General features: G+C 47.2%; 1 protein-coding gene across 1 annotated transcript in view; it reads right to left on the reverse strand.

The window, feature by feature from the left end:
* Positions 1–13,723, reverse strand: part of DPY19L3 (dpy-19 like C-mannosyltransferase 3) — a 2,003,695-nt gene that overhangs the window by 1,529,357 nt on the left and 460,615 nt on the right. Inside the window, exon 4 of the mRNA XM_069635451.1 lies at positions 10,110–10,200. Coding sequence (XP_069491552.1) covers positions 10,110–10,200 — 91 coding nt within the window. The remainder of the gene's footprint in view (positions 1–10,109; positions 10,201–13,723) is intronic.

Consider the following 13,723-nt stretch of genomic DNA (forward strand, 5'->3'; position numbering starts at 1 on the left):
AGGGTATCAAGCGAACGTTGTAAACCAATTGGTGTTTGGTCCATAAGTACAACTTCTTCCGCATAGAGCAATCTGCCAATGGGTTTGTTCGCTAGTTTAAGGGGGAAGCATCTAAGACTTCCTTTACATCCGAGATAAACAAATTGAACCGTTTGTGTGCTAGCGGGCAGCCTTGTTTTAGACCTTCATCATTTGCAATTTAGTCTGAGAGGAGGCCATTCCTGTTCAGACTGACACTTAAAGTTGTCTCAGAATAAAGTTCTTTCAGTGCTTTGCTGGTGTCAAATGGGCATTCCCATTCATCCAGTTTCTTCGATAGTTTTTGCCGGCTTATGGTTTCAAAAGCTTGTGCCAAGTCTAAACGCCATGTAGATCTTTCCCTGTTTGCCCCTCCCTATTTGCACCTTTAAGATGTTAATCAGGAAGATGTTCAGAGAGGTGCCGATCCCTTTGACAAAACCTGATTGCCCTTTGTCCCGATAGCCAGAGGACACACTCCAGGTTGACAGGTCTTTCAGAATCAAAGACGCAAATATGTTGCCTGCCACATACAGGAGGGCAATAAGCCGGACATTTGTGGGGTCTTATCTGTCCCCTTTCTTGTAGATGAGAACCACCACAGAGGATTTCCATGATAACGGGGCCTGTCTTCACTTCTTGATGTGTGTGAAGAGATTGTGAAGGAATGTAGCCCAAAGCTCAGGGTCTTTTTTTAACATTGCGTTGGTCATCCCATCTGGGCCAGCGCCCTTGAATTGCTTGCCTGTGTGATGAGTTATGTCTTCATTTCCTGTGGTAAAGCTCCATGGTATGTTGTTTAATGGCGCCTCTTGGGTCCTCTTCTTTTCACTCAAAGAGTGAGGCAAAATGGTATACCCATGAGCTGGCTGCTACAGCATTCGTCGAGTCTTGTTGTAGTATCCTCTTCGTATGTGTAAGAACCAAGTTCCGATATTGTTGGTTGAGTTTTTTCATTTGCAGTTGGCCTTCCACTGAGCAGTCCTTTTTAAGGCTGCGTAGTTCAGATTTAAGGGTCTTTTTCCTTGTGGCCGGTTCCAAGTCATATTTATGGCAGTAACCGATGATGTTCTTGTTGTTATAAATTTTGACTTCCACAAAGTCTTTCAGCATGATGGTGTAATCAATGGGTTTCTCCACATGCCCCCGCTTGCAAACACTGTCTGGGTTTTTAGTTTTTTGATCAAGTGGTCGATTCGTTCTGGTTAAGTAATCAACCTATTTCTTACGGGCGTTACTCCCAGCACTCCTGGGTGAAACCTTCGCTGATATTTACTCAGAGGTGCACAAGTTAGTCTCAGCAGGTTATGGTTACTTGTCGTCATGTCCTCAACCGTCCGCGATCTTACTAATGAGGTCATGTTTCGGGACATGAAGATGTAGTCCAATATTTGCCCATTCCTTTTCCCTGGCCTTGTAATTTGGGCTGCATTGTCCCCCCCCCATTGTGTCCGTTCAAGATATCAATGTTTCTCAGAGCAAGGGTATGACGCCAGTCAAGGCCTCTTCTTTCCGCACGGCCAGCCGATAGGCCCCCACTCTGGATAAGAGAATGATTTTGATGGAAGCAATAGATGTTCAAATCATAACCTCATGCGAGCCCTGCCATGGGAAGTTTCCCCCCCCCCTGAAAGTCCTAATCCCCCCCTGTGCCCCCACTCGGCACCGGCCTTTCAAGAAACAAACATTTGGAGATAGTTAAAGTTTCTATGTTAAGTTGTAAATGTTAATAATCCGAGACGCAATGTGATTTATTGTTTGATGGCAGTAATGGTAATTTTCCTATGTTTGTAACAAATAACAAATGCCAATAAATAGATTTGAAAATAAATAAAATAAATAGATGTTCAAATCACAACTAATGATGATCCAGGGGTCATGCCACTGTTCTAACTGATGGTCGAGCAAATCAGTTATGGTTTCCGTTAGTTTCAGTGTTTCAGGGGCTTCAGGATTCCAGTATATGTTGTATAGAATCAGAACTCTTTGGTTTACAACATCACTTTGTCCCACCTCTAAGGTTATCACTTTGCTAAAGGGGTTAGGGTTCTCTATCGACAGTGGCTTGAGGTTAATTCCATTTTTAAGGCGATTAATAACTGACATTGGCCTACCTTTGGGGCCTTTTGCTGCTGGATTTAAATAGACAATGAAACCTTCTAGTATATGTGTATTCTGCAACCAAGTTTCCTGTAAGCAGATCATATCGAAGGTTTCAAAATGTAGTCTTCCTTCACGAAACAATTGGGCAAAGCCTCTGGTTCATTCATGGCAGATGATTCATGGTGATATGATTTTTTGATTTTGTCTGCCAGGATCCCCGCCAACCAGTTTTCTTCGTCTCCTTTCTTGATCCCTGTGGTTATTTCAGGGTCATTTTCCGTCTCCATCCTGTGGGCTCCCCACCGTGATTGTCATTGTTGGATGGTTGACTGTCAGTGATGTGGGGTCTATCTCGCCCCTTTCGGTGATTGACTCTATTCCCCACTGTTGGGCAGCTTTGAATCAGGGCTTCCTGGGTCTGTATGGAAGCACTATCACATTTTGTCAGGTCAAAGCCCATCGCTAGCAAGCATTGGGCCTCATCTATCAAAAGTTGTTTCACTATCGACAAAGTAAGGTAGATCACCTTATCTAGCCTTTCTTCTTTGGGAAACTCTATGTCCAAGTCATTGGTTGTCAGCAGCCTAAGGCTAGGTACATGATGGAACAGACGTAAGACGTTAGCCCGGTTCAGGGTCAGGCTGTTTAGATGTAATCTTCTCTCCAATTTCAAGCTGTTAATAACTTGGGGTTTTGTTCCACAGGCGTTTCCGCTTTGATTTTGAGTCAAGCTCCAGTAGTTTTTCTCTTAATTTGCTATAAAAGTCGGATTGTTACCTCTCTGGAGCAATTCTCTCCTTCTTTGTTCCATTGTCTTAAAGGGCCCTCCCTGCCATTGTCTTAATCCCCTAATTGGGCTGCTGTTAGTTACTTTTCAGTGATGCTCTGTTTATTGAGACGTCACTCGATCTACCAGAGGCTTTCTCGTCCCGTTCTTCAGGGCTCTCTCCCGCTTCGCGGGTTCGCCTAAATTGATTTGCTGCCTCGTTAAATTTGATGCTACCCTCATCAGAGACTGTGGTCTTCTTGTCTCGTTTATATTTACGCACATTTGGCTGCTATTACTACTGTTCATGACAGGGTTGCAGGGGGTGTCTGAGTGTCTCCCTCAGGTGCCTACCAGGCCCCTTCTTGATCAATCCCTCAGGTATGGAGGGTTGGTGGAGTCTGGCTGGTTTCATCTCCGATGTCAGGTTTCCTCTGTTCTGTTCTCAGGAAGGGACGAAGAGTAGTTGAAGGCTTCATTGTTTGTAGCAGAGAGAGATTCATAATCGTTCACTGCCCATCTTTCTCCACGGAAGAATCCAGGACAATATTAGTTTGATCGTCCTCTTGGTTAAAGGAATGGCTTGTCTCCTCATCTTCAGTCACTGCCTAGGTGGAGAGATCCAATAAGTCCTCGTCAATGCTTTCTGTTGGTCTTGGTATTGCTTCAATCGCCGATTGTTGTGTACCAGACTCCTTAGACTTACAAATTAAAGGCTGGCTTATTGGCTTGCCAGTCTTATGGTGCATCTTGTTTGGGAAGGGTTAGGTTTCTTATGAAAGAGCGACTCCCGTTGGATCTTTGTTTAGGGAGCAAGCTTATGTTTTTATGCTTTTCATGCAGAGCCTCTTTACTTTTGACCGTCTTTGAAGGTTTCTTCGGGGGCTTCTTTGAAGTCTGTACCAGCTTTACAGAGGCCTTGGGGGGAAATTATTGTTCCTTCTTGGAATCTTTTGGAGATGTCAAAATATTTTGCTTTGTTTATGTTGACCTGACTCGAGGTTCCATCTTTATGCACCCCCATTACTGAGGTTCGAGGCCAGGAATCATCGTCATTTTGTCTGTCTGTGTAGTCACTTTGCATTACAAATCTATCGGGACCATCAGCGGGGGACTGTTGCTCTAGCATCCTGCCCAATTCCTTCCAGTTTGGGGCCATCACTGGACTCCATATGAGTTTGGACTGCGCTGACAGGCTTGTCATGATCACGCCTGGAACTGGTTGGGCTTCCTTGCGCGTTTTGCCCGGTGGCGTCGCCTCGCACTTTGTGATGTTACTACTTTCAACCTGGTCTGTTGGCTTGTCCGTTGAAGAGTTGAGTAGGCCGGTTTCTCATTTGAGTTTTTGTCCTTGATGATGGTGATTAATATGATGTGTAGTAGATTAGAGACTGTGGCAGGACTGTTATCCAGGTTGTTCTGGATGCCGGTAATAAATCCTTTCACGAATATCATCATAGCGATTAGTGTGGTTTGATCTTTCAGTTGGTTTCCTAGTAGTTAAAGCTCCGGTATCCAACTGGGATACAGCACCACACTCCCATGTCAGACATTGCGAACGCTCATTATCCGAATCAATGATCTTACATAGATGCCGGGTGGAAAATGATAGATGGTAATCAATGAAGTTTGGTAAGTTTATCCCTCCTTTTTTCAATGGTCGTTGTAATTTCCAGATTGTGAGCCTTGGGGGATTTCCGTCCCAAACAAACGTTTGCATAAGTTTGTCTAATTCTCTGAAAAAATGAGCTGGTATCCTGATTGGTAGCATTGATAAAATGTAATTTACTCGAGGTGCCAGATTAATCTTTATACAATTAATTTTCCCCCATGTGGACAAATTTAAGAGTCCCCACCTCTCGAGGTCAGATCATAATTTTGGGAGGAGCATTCTGAAATTCATCGCCGGGGTTAGGGAGAATTCTCTATAAGGCTAATTTCCCAAACTTAGTGAGTCCCCCAGCAGCTTAGCTGGATTTTTTGGGGTTATTTTTTTCTCTCCTGCTAAGAGTGAGATTCTTTTGCTCCCACTCTTAGACATGATTTGAGGTGTTCCTTTAACTTTCCATGTGTTTTATGGGCTATGGGGTCTTTTACTCCATAGGGTCTCATGTGTTTTTTTGATGTGGGTTACACAGCACCCTCCGTGCCGTAACCCAGGGGTGTTCTAGCGACCCCCCAACATAGACTCCATACCCTGGGACTGACTACTGTCTCCCAGGGCATGTAAAGTCACCATTGGCTTTGCTAGTCCCAAATTATGAACAGAAACCAGTACAAGCCATCATATTGTGGACGTACTGGTCGGGGCAATTCGATTGCCCCGGGGTCTGTTGTTCCAGGGGGCACGTCTCCATCCCCCATGATCAAGTTTTGGCTGGTGGCAGTGGATACTACTTTTTATATATTCGGCCGCGAATATATCTCTATGGGATTTTCCCATTGTTCGAGGCTACCAACTTTAATTATTTAAATCTTATAGCCTCGAACATACCGCCGGTTTATTTATTTAATATTAATTTGCCGGTTGGTATTTTTCACCAGAACTCGATTCTAAAATGGCGTTTGTGTTCTCTTCTGTGACTCCAACCCAAGTCGAGCCCTTTGTTCCATTTTTTGGGGGGCTTCTCCAGAGAAGCCTCCAAAAGTGGTGCCACTCTGTCTGGGTACCACAGGGGATGTGGGAGGGGGTTTAGGCACCCTGGACTGAGTTACCTTGGTAACTCAGGTCGCACTCTTGAGTGATTGGCCCAAGTGGTGAGCCGGCCGGCTCACCACTTAGCATGTTTGATTGACAGCTAGGCTGAGTGAATGGGTATGCTGCATAAAAGCAGGGCTTTGGAGACTGGAACTTCAGAAGTCGCCACAGGACCTAAGAATCCGAGGAGGGAGAAGCTGAGCCGGCCTGCAACGACGACACCACCGGTGGAGCCCTGCTGAACCGTCTCACCACCTTTCCCAGCGACACAGGAGATCTCCAGCCCGGAGAGTCTTCTTCCTTCGACTGGTGGGGATAACCAGTCTACCTTCTTTTCGCCTTCCTGGAGCATCACGTGGCCGCCTTGCCTGTGCCAAGCACCCCGGCAACCGGGATACCACGTTTTCACCACTACCGCGAACCGAAAGGGTAGTACCTTTGTACCGGAGAACTCCGTGGCTGGTTTCTTCCCTGGCAGTGCAACGACCTTCATCCTTCCTCCACGACGAGATCTTCTCTTCCTCTGCGACTTGCACCCGCTGCCACGAACAACTGCCCCCGCTGGAGGATCCTCTCCATTTAAGGTACCGTGTTCCGCCTGGCTTCCCTTGCAACCGTTTGAACGGGGGTATTAAATCCTCGTCTCTCGAACCTGTGTTAGCCTGGGACACCTTAGCTAACTTTCCTGCACTGAACTAAACCTTTTTCGAACTACCTCCACAAACTTTGAAGACTCTGTGTAACTGTCTGATCTTGGGCATCTTCCGCCTGGCTCCCTTGAAAGTGGGCCTGGCCCCTAAACTTGCTTGCTCACCAGTAGACTGTGCCTTCCTAACTTGCTGTGGTTCTTTAAAAAGTGTTTAATGTGTAGGCTTCCATAATTCTGCTTTTCCCTCCCTTTTTATTTAACTTGTTGGAGTGCCATCGAACGTTAAGCGCTCACCTCTGTCTGGAAATAAGTGGTGTTAACTAAGACTTGTCCAACAAGTAATCAGGGATGTACATATGATAATAGTGATTGTGTTTTGAATTTATCTTACCAATTTAGTGCTAGTGTGGTTTATAAGTGTGTGTTAAATAAATAATTATATACTTTTACACCCAAGCTCTGGTCAGTGTTTGCTTGTACTACTGTATTTCTGTACCTATTTTGTATGCTCTATATACTGCCTAACTCGTCTTGAGGGAAGTCTGACTGCTCAGCCACAGCTACCAAGTGAATCTGTATGGTACAGACTGCTACCAAGTGGGTTTACTGCCAAACACCTGTCGTCTTAAATCTTTTGCAGTGGTCCCTAAGGGAACTGCACAGGGTTCTGCCTAACAGCAGGCAGTTTCACCATCTCAGCACCAATCCAGATGACTAAGTATTTCATTTTTTCACTACACCATCTGAACTGGAAATTAGCACATGTATTATGTCGACACATATTATTGAGTGGTAAAATTTCAGACTTACTCTTGTTAATTTTATAGCCTGAGACGATTGAGAATTGCTGAATGTCTTGAATTAAATGGGATATACCATTAGCTGGCTCCTGGAGGGCAACCAATAGATCATCTGCATACAACCAAAGCAAATTATCACGTATGCCACCAATTATCGGCTTGAAATTGACATCCACTCTCAAACACAATGCCAACTGTTCCATATATAGGAAGGAGAGAGCGGACAGCCATGCCTCGTGCCTCTGCAGAGTATAAAAGCGTCAGAAATTAGGCCATTAGTAAGCACACTAGCGGATGGATCTCTGTACTGTAGCTGCACTCATTGCTGGAAATCCAAGGGTGCACAAGGATCCCTCAGTCATCTAATTTGGTTTTGTACAAAGACAAGGAAGTTCTGGAAGAGTGTATGTGAGAGGTTGGGGCTGGTCGTGAACTGTACAGTCCCCCTCTCAGCTGCCTTACTAATCCTAGGAGACGTATCTGTGATGGATGACATATAGTCAGTATGATTGCTAAGAGGATGATATTGAGATCGTGGAAGTCAAGCAGCTCCTTCAATGTCGATGAATGGGTGGAGGAGCTTCTCACTATTTCAACCTACGAGAAAGCCATCTACAAGAATGCGGGTGACGTTGGGAAGTTCTTGGGTCATTTGGACTAGTGTCCTTGAGGTCTACGAATGATTTAGAGCTTTTATTTTGAATGTAGTGCCTCTGGAAATTATTAATACTATTGCTAAGACATTTATATTCACCATTTCAGGGTTGTTGTTTAATGACTTAATGATTGTTGGAAATGTTAATTGGTAGAATTGTTTTATGGTTCTCTGTCCTTGTTCTATTTCCATTTTCTTTCACTTTCTTCTTTCTAGTCTGTTTTTTCTCTTCTTGAATTCTTTTAGTTATAATTTGGTAGTTTATTTTTGTCGTTGATTACATGTCCGATATATTTACGTTTGTATTATTGTTATAATTTGGATGATTGATGATGTTTACCACCTCTGTATGCTATGTATTGAAAATAAAAAGTTGCAAAACTTCATCATTCAGTTGGTCGCCTATATGCTCATATAGCTTCATTAAAGGCGCCATAGTGACAATTAGGGCCGCAATTATATTGGTGTCAATATCCTGTCCGGGAGGAAGGCTGTCCGCTGGTGGAACTGGATCAAGATCTACTGGCATCCTAGGCTCAGTGAGGGTGGAGCGGTCCACCACCCACAGGGCTGCTTTGTTTGATTCGTCAAGGACCTAGGAGGTCCTAAGCCTTTTGTTAGACCCATTTGATTTGTGGATGATAATAGAAATTGTGACAGATTATCATTTTCTTGCCATGTTAGGTTGCCAAGTTGCGGCTTAAGGCATTTATCCGGCACTGAAGTCGATGATTCGATGTCACAAGGTCTGCTGCCCAAGTTTTCAGAGATTATTTTGTTGGGTTAGAGTTTCTTTGCCATAATTCCCTCAGCACCGGGTTTGTCCCTTGGCTCTCTCCCATCTCGAGCAGGTCACCAGGTTGTGTTGCTTCAGGTGCCTTGGGTAGTACGATAGCACCAACATTGACCTCTGCAGAGGTTGTACCCATCGATGAGACGATGCCAGGATCTAGGGAGATGGTGCTCTCTAATCGGGATCTGTCCGATACCTCTTCCTGAATTTGCTAGCCTGGTTGGGTTGAGGGCTGCTCAGCAATGGTTTTCTATAAAAGAAACGCTGGTGTGCTAGCAGGCTCGCAGACGTTAAGCCCGTCGGTTTCCAGATATTTTAGGAAGGTTGTTTGTTTCGGTTTTTTACTGGTGCCCCCTGGCCCTGCCCCCCCTATTGAGGTCAAGTTATTCAGCTGTTGGAGAGACTTGCATTGACGCTTCAGGGTCTTCTGCAATGCTGATCTTTTGGTGGGGCCTGTGGCCTCTGGGCGAGCGTCCCCATCCAGACCTGAGACCAGGTCTGAATCATTAATGGGTCTGTTTGTTGAATTGAAGAAATAAACGTAGAGGGGTATTTTAGTGAGGCTGTGGTTTCATTGTAGAGGGAGGGATTCACACCTTTTCCCCCCTTGGGCTGTTTTCTGTAAAGGTGCGATTTCTGAACCTGATGGGAGTACTACAGGACTGGAGGAGGGTTCCCCACTAACTGACCGTGTTGGGCCAGGAAGGTCCCTTGCTGACAGGGATCAATCGACTCGGCCCAATGTGTTGCTGTTACAGTCCCCAATGTCCGGAGCACACAGCCCAAAGCTATCATCGTCAGTGAAGCCCTTGCAACTGCAATTATTGCAGCTAAAGTTGTTTATAAGGGCAAGCTCCTTGGTGCAACTGGATACATTTAGGTTGTCAATTAGGCTGTCAACAATTGATGTAGTGCTTGTTCCAATATTCACTCTAATATCGAATGGACAAGGCGGCTTCGGTAGCAAGTGCCTGTTGGTCCTTGTGGAGCTGACTAGTCATGTTAGGGGACGCATACGGCTCGGGAGGGGGGCACTCCTGGTTACTCACAGTTCCCATGGCCTCTAGTGCGGTCACTGTCATCACCTCTTTGATCCCAGGTGGTGTCAAGGGTTCACCCCACTGACCCGGCAAGGGACTTTCATTCATAGCACCCTCATCCATGGGCGTCAGTCTTTGCTTGTTCTGCTCCAAACACCTCCTGACACAGACTGCAGAGACTACCCAAACTCTGCCGAAATGCCGCAAACGCTCCACTTTGCAGATCGCTTTTAAATGAATGCTCCTCCTCCAACTGACACAGCGAACATACTGCTTCTCAGAGCTAATGTTTCTGTTAGTATTTTAGCACAATGTCTATGTGTATGCATGTGTGCATGTTTTATGAAATTGGAGTCTGAAAATAAACATTAATGAATTAATGAATGAGCATTGCTTCACTTGGTTTTCTTTTTTACAAATGTGACCTTACGTTTTCAATTCATTTGTTCATGGATTGCATGTTGGAAGTATAAAACAGAAAAAAGGCATTTGCAAAGCAAAACAAATAATGCTTTTATGAATTCTAAAACATTAAATAAGAACTAGATTTTCAAACACCACAGTCATAATGTGGAACTTAACTGTACCTTGAGTCATGGATGGTGCTAGAAGGAACTGTTTGTAATATGAATAATACAATCCACATTCTGTTCGAAAGGATATTTCTCGTTCCACCTCCTGAAAGTGAGAGGAATAAAAGTTAGAATACAATTAGAAAACAAGACCCCGAGGGTGATACATTCTCAACTTTTTGTGATTATTAAATCATCATGGTTGTATACGCAAGGGCATTTTCCACTCTAAATAATTACTGTTGTTGTAAAACATGTAACTGCTATATATTGCCATTATTGGGATAGCATGTTTCATTCTCTCTTATCCCTTTACTCCTCCTTAGTAGCACTTCATAGCCACCTTAAAGTGCTATAAACACTACACAAGCAAAAGACATAATTTTATGATCCACCCTTCCTTCTCCAGCTCCTGTGTTACCAGACATGGGCAACAGAAGAGCTGCACAAGCAACTGACATAACATAAAATTATGCAACACATTCTATTTGATGAATAAATACAAATAACGTTATCAGTGGTGTGTTATGTAAAACTAGGAAAATGCGCACAGGGCTAATGGATGTAACAGATATACAGGCCGATTCATGGAATTCCTCACAAAAGTGTCGCACGCGGCTGGCGCACAGCGTGCCCGTGCGAATGTCTGCGCCAGCCGCGTGTGATAAAATCAATTTCTGCGCACAGCGTATTCATGGATTCTCGCCTCCAAAAGCAGACGTGGCCAGAGTGGCGTAGCGAACCTGCAGCAGCGCCAGTTACGCCCCCAAGAACGCCCTCGCGCAAGGAAAAGCCATCAAGATCGCAAAACCATCGCAAAGGGCTGCGCCAAACCTGTACCAGTTTACCGGACTGGCAAACAGCAAAAGCAAAGCGGGGAACGTGTATTACGGGTTTCGGGAACACGCGTGCGCGAGAAGTCTCACACGCGATCTGGCCTGGGGGAGCGTGTGCGTGCATTTCAGGGGTGCGCGAGAAGTTCCACACGGGATTGGCCTGGGGGAGCGTGTATTCCAGAGGTGCGCGAGAAGTTCCACACGCAATCGGGCCTGGGGGAGCGTTTGCGTGTATTTCAGGGGTGCGCGAGAAGTTCCACACGCGATTGGCCTGGGCGTGTGTATTTCAGAGGTGCGCGAGAAGTTACACACGCGATTGGCCTGGGCGCGTGTATTTCAGAGGTGCGCGAGAAGTTCCACACGCGATTGGCCTGGGCGCGTGTATTTCAGAGGTGCGCGAGAAGTTCAACACGCGATCGGGCCTGGGGGAGCGTGTGCGTGTATTTCAGGGGTGCGCGAGAATTTTCACATGCGATTTCAGCAGGGTACGTGTATTTCAGGGGTGCGCAAGAATTTTCACACGCGATTTCAGCAGGGTACGTGTATTTCAGGGGTGCCGGGGAGTCCTACATGTGATTTGGCAGTGTGGGTCCTCCCAGGTGTCCCCTGTACACCCTCCACGGCCCCTGCAGGCAGCCCACACCACAGGGGACTACCCTGCATCCCTGGTCATGTCCCGCAGGCAGCCCACCCAACATGGGCATGCCCCCCAGCAAAGGCACATGTCTCCTTGCACTACTGATCACCAACTCATGTCCCCTTGCACCCCCACCCCCAGCATTGCGGGCACCTGCCAGCAGGCCCCCACTCATGTCCCCTTGCACCCCCACCCCCAGCATTGCGGGCACCTGCCAGCAGGCCCCCACTCATGTCCCCTTGCACCCCCACCCCCAGCATTGCGGGGCACCTGCCACCAGGCCCCCACACATGTCCCCCAGCCAACATGTCATCACAATCTAGATCCCTGGCCCTTATGGTCAGCCTCCAAATGCAAAACACCCACTCGAGTATTGCATCCACCCACTTAGAAATGGCAATGACATGATAGAACCCCAATAGCAAGTTTGGAAATGAACACATGGCCCTCACATACACCCAATGGGTGTCAGTGAATCTCAAAACCCATATCATGATATGCATGATACCAATGAGATGATACTACACATTGAAGTTTGATGGAAAAAATGTATTAAAAACAGCATAAATGGAATTAAAAATAAACAAATGACAATGGGAATCAAAAACCAAAAGCAGCATGTCCGTAAAATAATGAAAAACGACAAATCATAATCCAAAGGAAAGGTGTCCAAAGTCACAGTTCAAGAAAGTAAATCAAAGGTAAAAACAAAACCGAAAACCATTGCTCCATGGGTAAATCCCAAAAAAATAATAAAATCCAACAGTCAACTATATACAGATAAACAAACCAGGGTCCATGATCCCAACTGAAGAAATGAAACCTACATAAAAATACTACCTAATAAAATAAAACTATATACAAAAATGTGGCCCATTGTCCAAAAGGTCCAAAATAAATAAAAAAGCAAAGGAAACCTAACACTAACTACATAACTATTTACAAGGGCAGCGGGCTAGTCCGACGGCTCACTGGTTGTTGTCATGGGCCAGGGCATCATCGAACTCCTGTTCAATGGCTTGGAGGCGGGCATGTTCCCTGGCCCCGAGGTCCCGCAGGGATAATGCAGTGTCCAGCTCCAACTCCCTGCGAAGACCCTCGAGGCACTCAGCCCGCCTCAGCGCCCTCCGCATGGAGTTCTCTGCCCTGACCATTGTGAGCCGTTCCTCCTCTGCCCGCTGCCGCTCCGCACCTATCTGCTGGCCCAACCGCTCCCACACGGAAGCCACTCCCATTCCAGGGTTCTCCTGCCCTCCGGCCGATGCCTGCACCCCTGATGTTGATGGCCCCGAGCCATGATGCCTCCCACGTCGAGCCTGTCGCTGCCTCCGACGCAACTGCCTGTGCCACCACGACGGCATCCAGGCTGATGGAAACCACCGGCGCCGTCGTGCACGTGCCCTGCCCGATGATGCCGTCACATCCTCCATCTGCTGGGGTCAAGTTGCTGGGGTGTCCACCCCTGCTGGACCTCCGAATCCCGACTGTGGCAGGGATGGGATCCCCACTGAGGTGGCTGCATTGGTCGGGGCAGGTCCACAGGGGGCCCTGGTGGCATCTGGGCCGGAAGACGGCATGGAGTACGACTGGCGCATAGCATCCACAGAGGAGGAGAGGGTCGCCAGAGTGCCCGACACATGTACGAGACCCCCGACCATGACCGCTCCCAACTGGGCCACGTTGGCACGGTGCTCTTCGTGATGACGTGCGTGCTCCCCCCGGGAAGCACGCACCTCATCACGAATGACAGCCGTGCGCAACGCGACACCAATCAGGACCTTCTCCATACAGCCAGGGTTCCCCTCGTCCGCAGGTGGAGGGGAGTCAGATGACATGGACATCCCCCCTACCTGCGGACGGGCCTGGGATGGGGCATCCCTGCTGGTGCATGGTTGTGCAGGGACAGTGACATGCACAGGCACCTCCACGGCGACCTGTGCTGCCTCTTGCCCCTGTCCCTGCCCCTGGACTGCACCACTTGCACCAGCAGGGATGCCCCCACCAGGCCCCATGTGCGGCTCAGTAGCGGCCTCCTCCTCCTCTGTGGAAACCACCAACATGGATGGCTCCACACCGTCTTCTGCCATTGCAAGCCCCTGTGGGGGCTCACCCACCCCTTCCGCTGCAGCCGTGGGGGCATCCCCGCCGCTTAGCTG

This window comes from Ambystoma mexicanum, chromosome 1q (assembly GCF_040938575.1).
Source record: "Ambystoma mexicanum isolate Mex_15411 chromosome 1q, UKY_AmexF1_1, whole genome shotgun sequence".
Classification (NCBI taxonomy): domain Eukaryota; kingdom Metazoa; phylum Chordata; class Amphibia; order Caudata; family Ambystomatidae; genus Ambystoma; species Ambystoma mexicanum.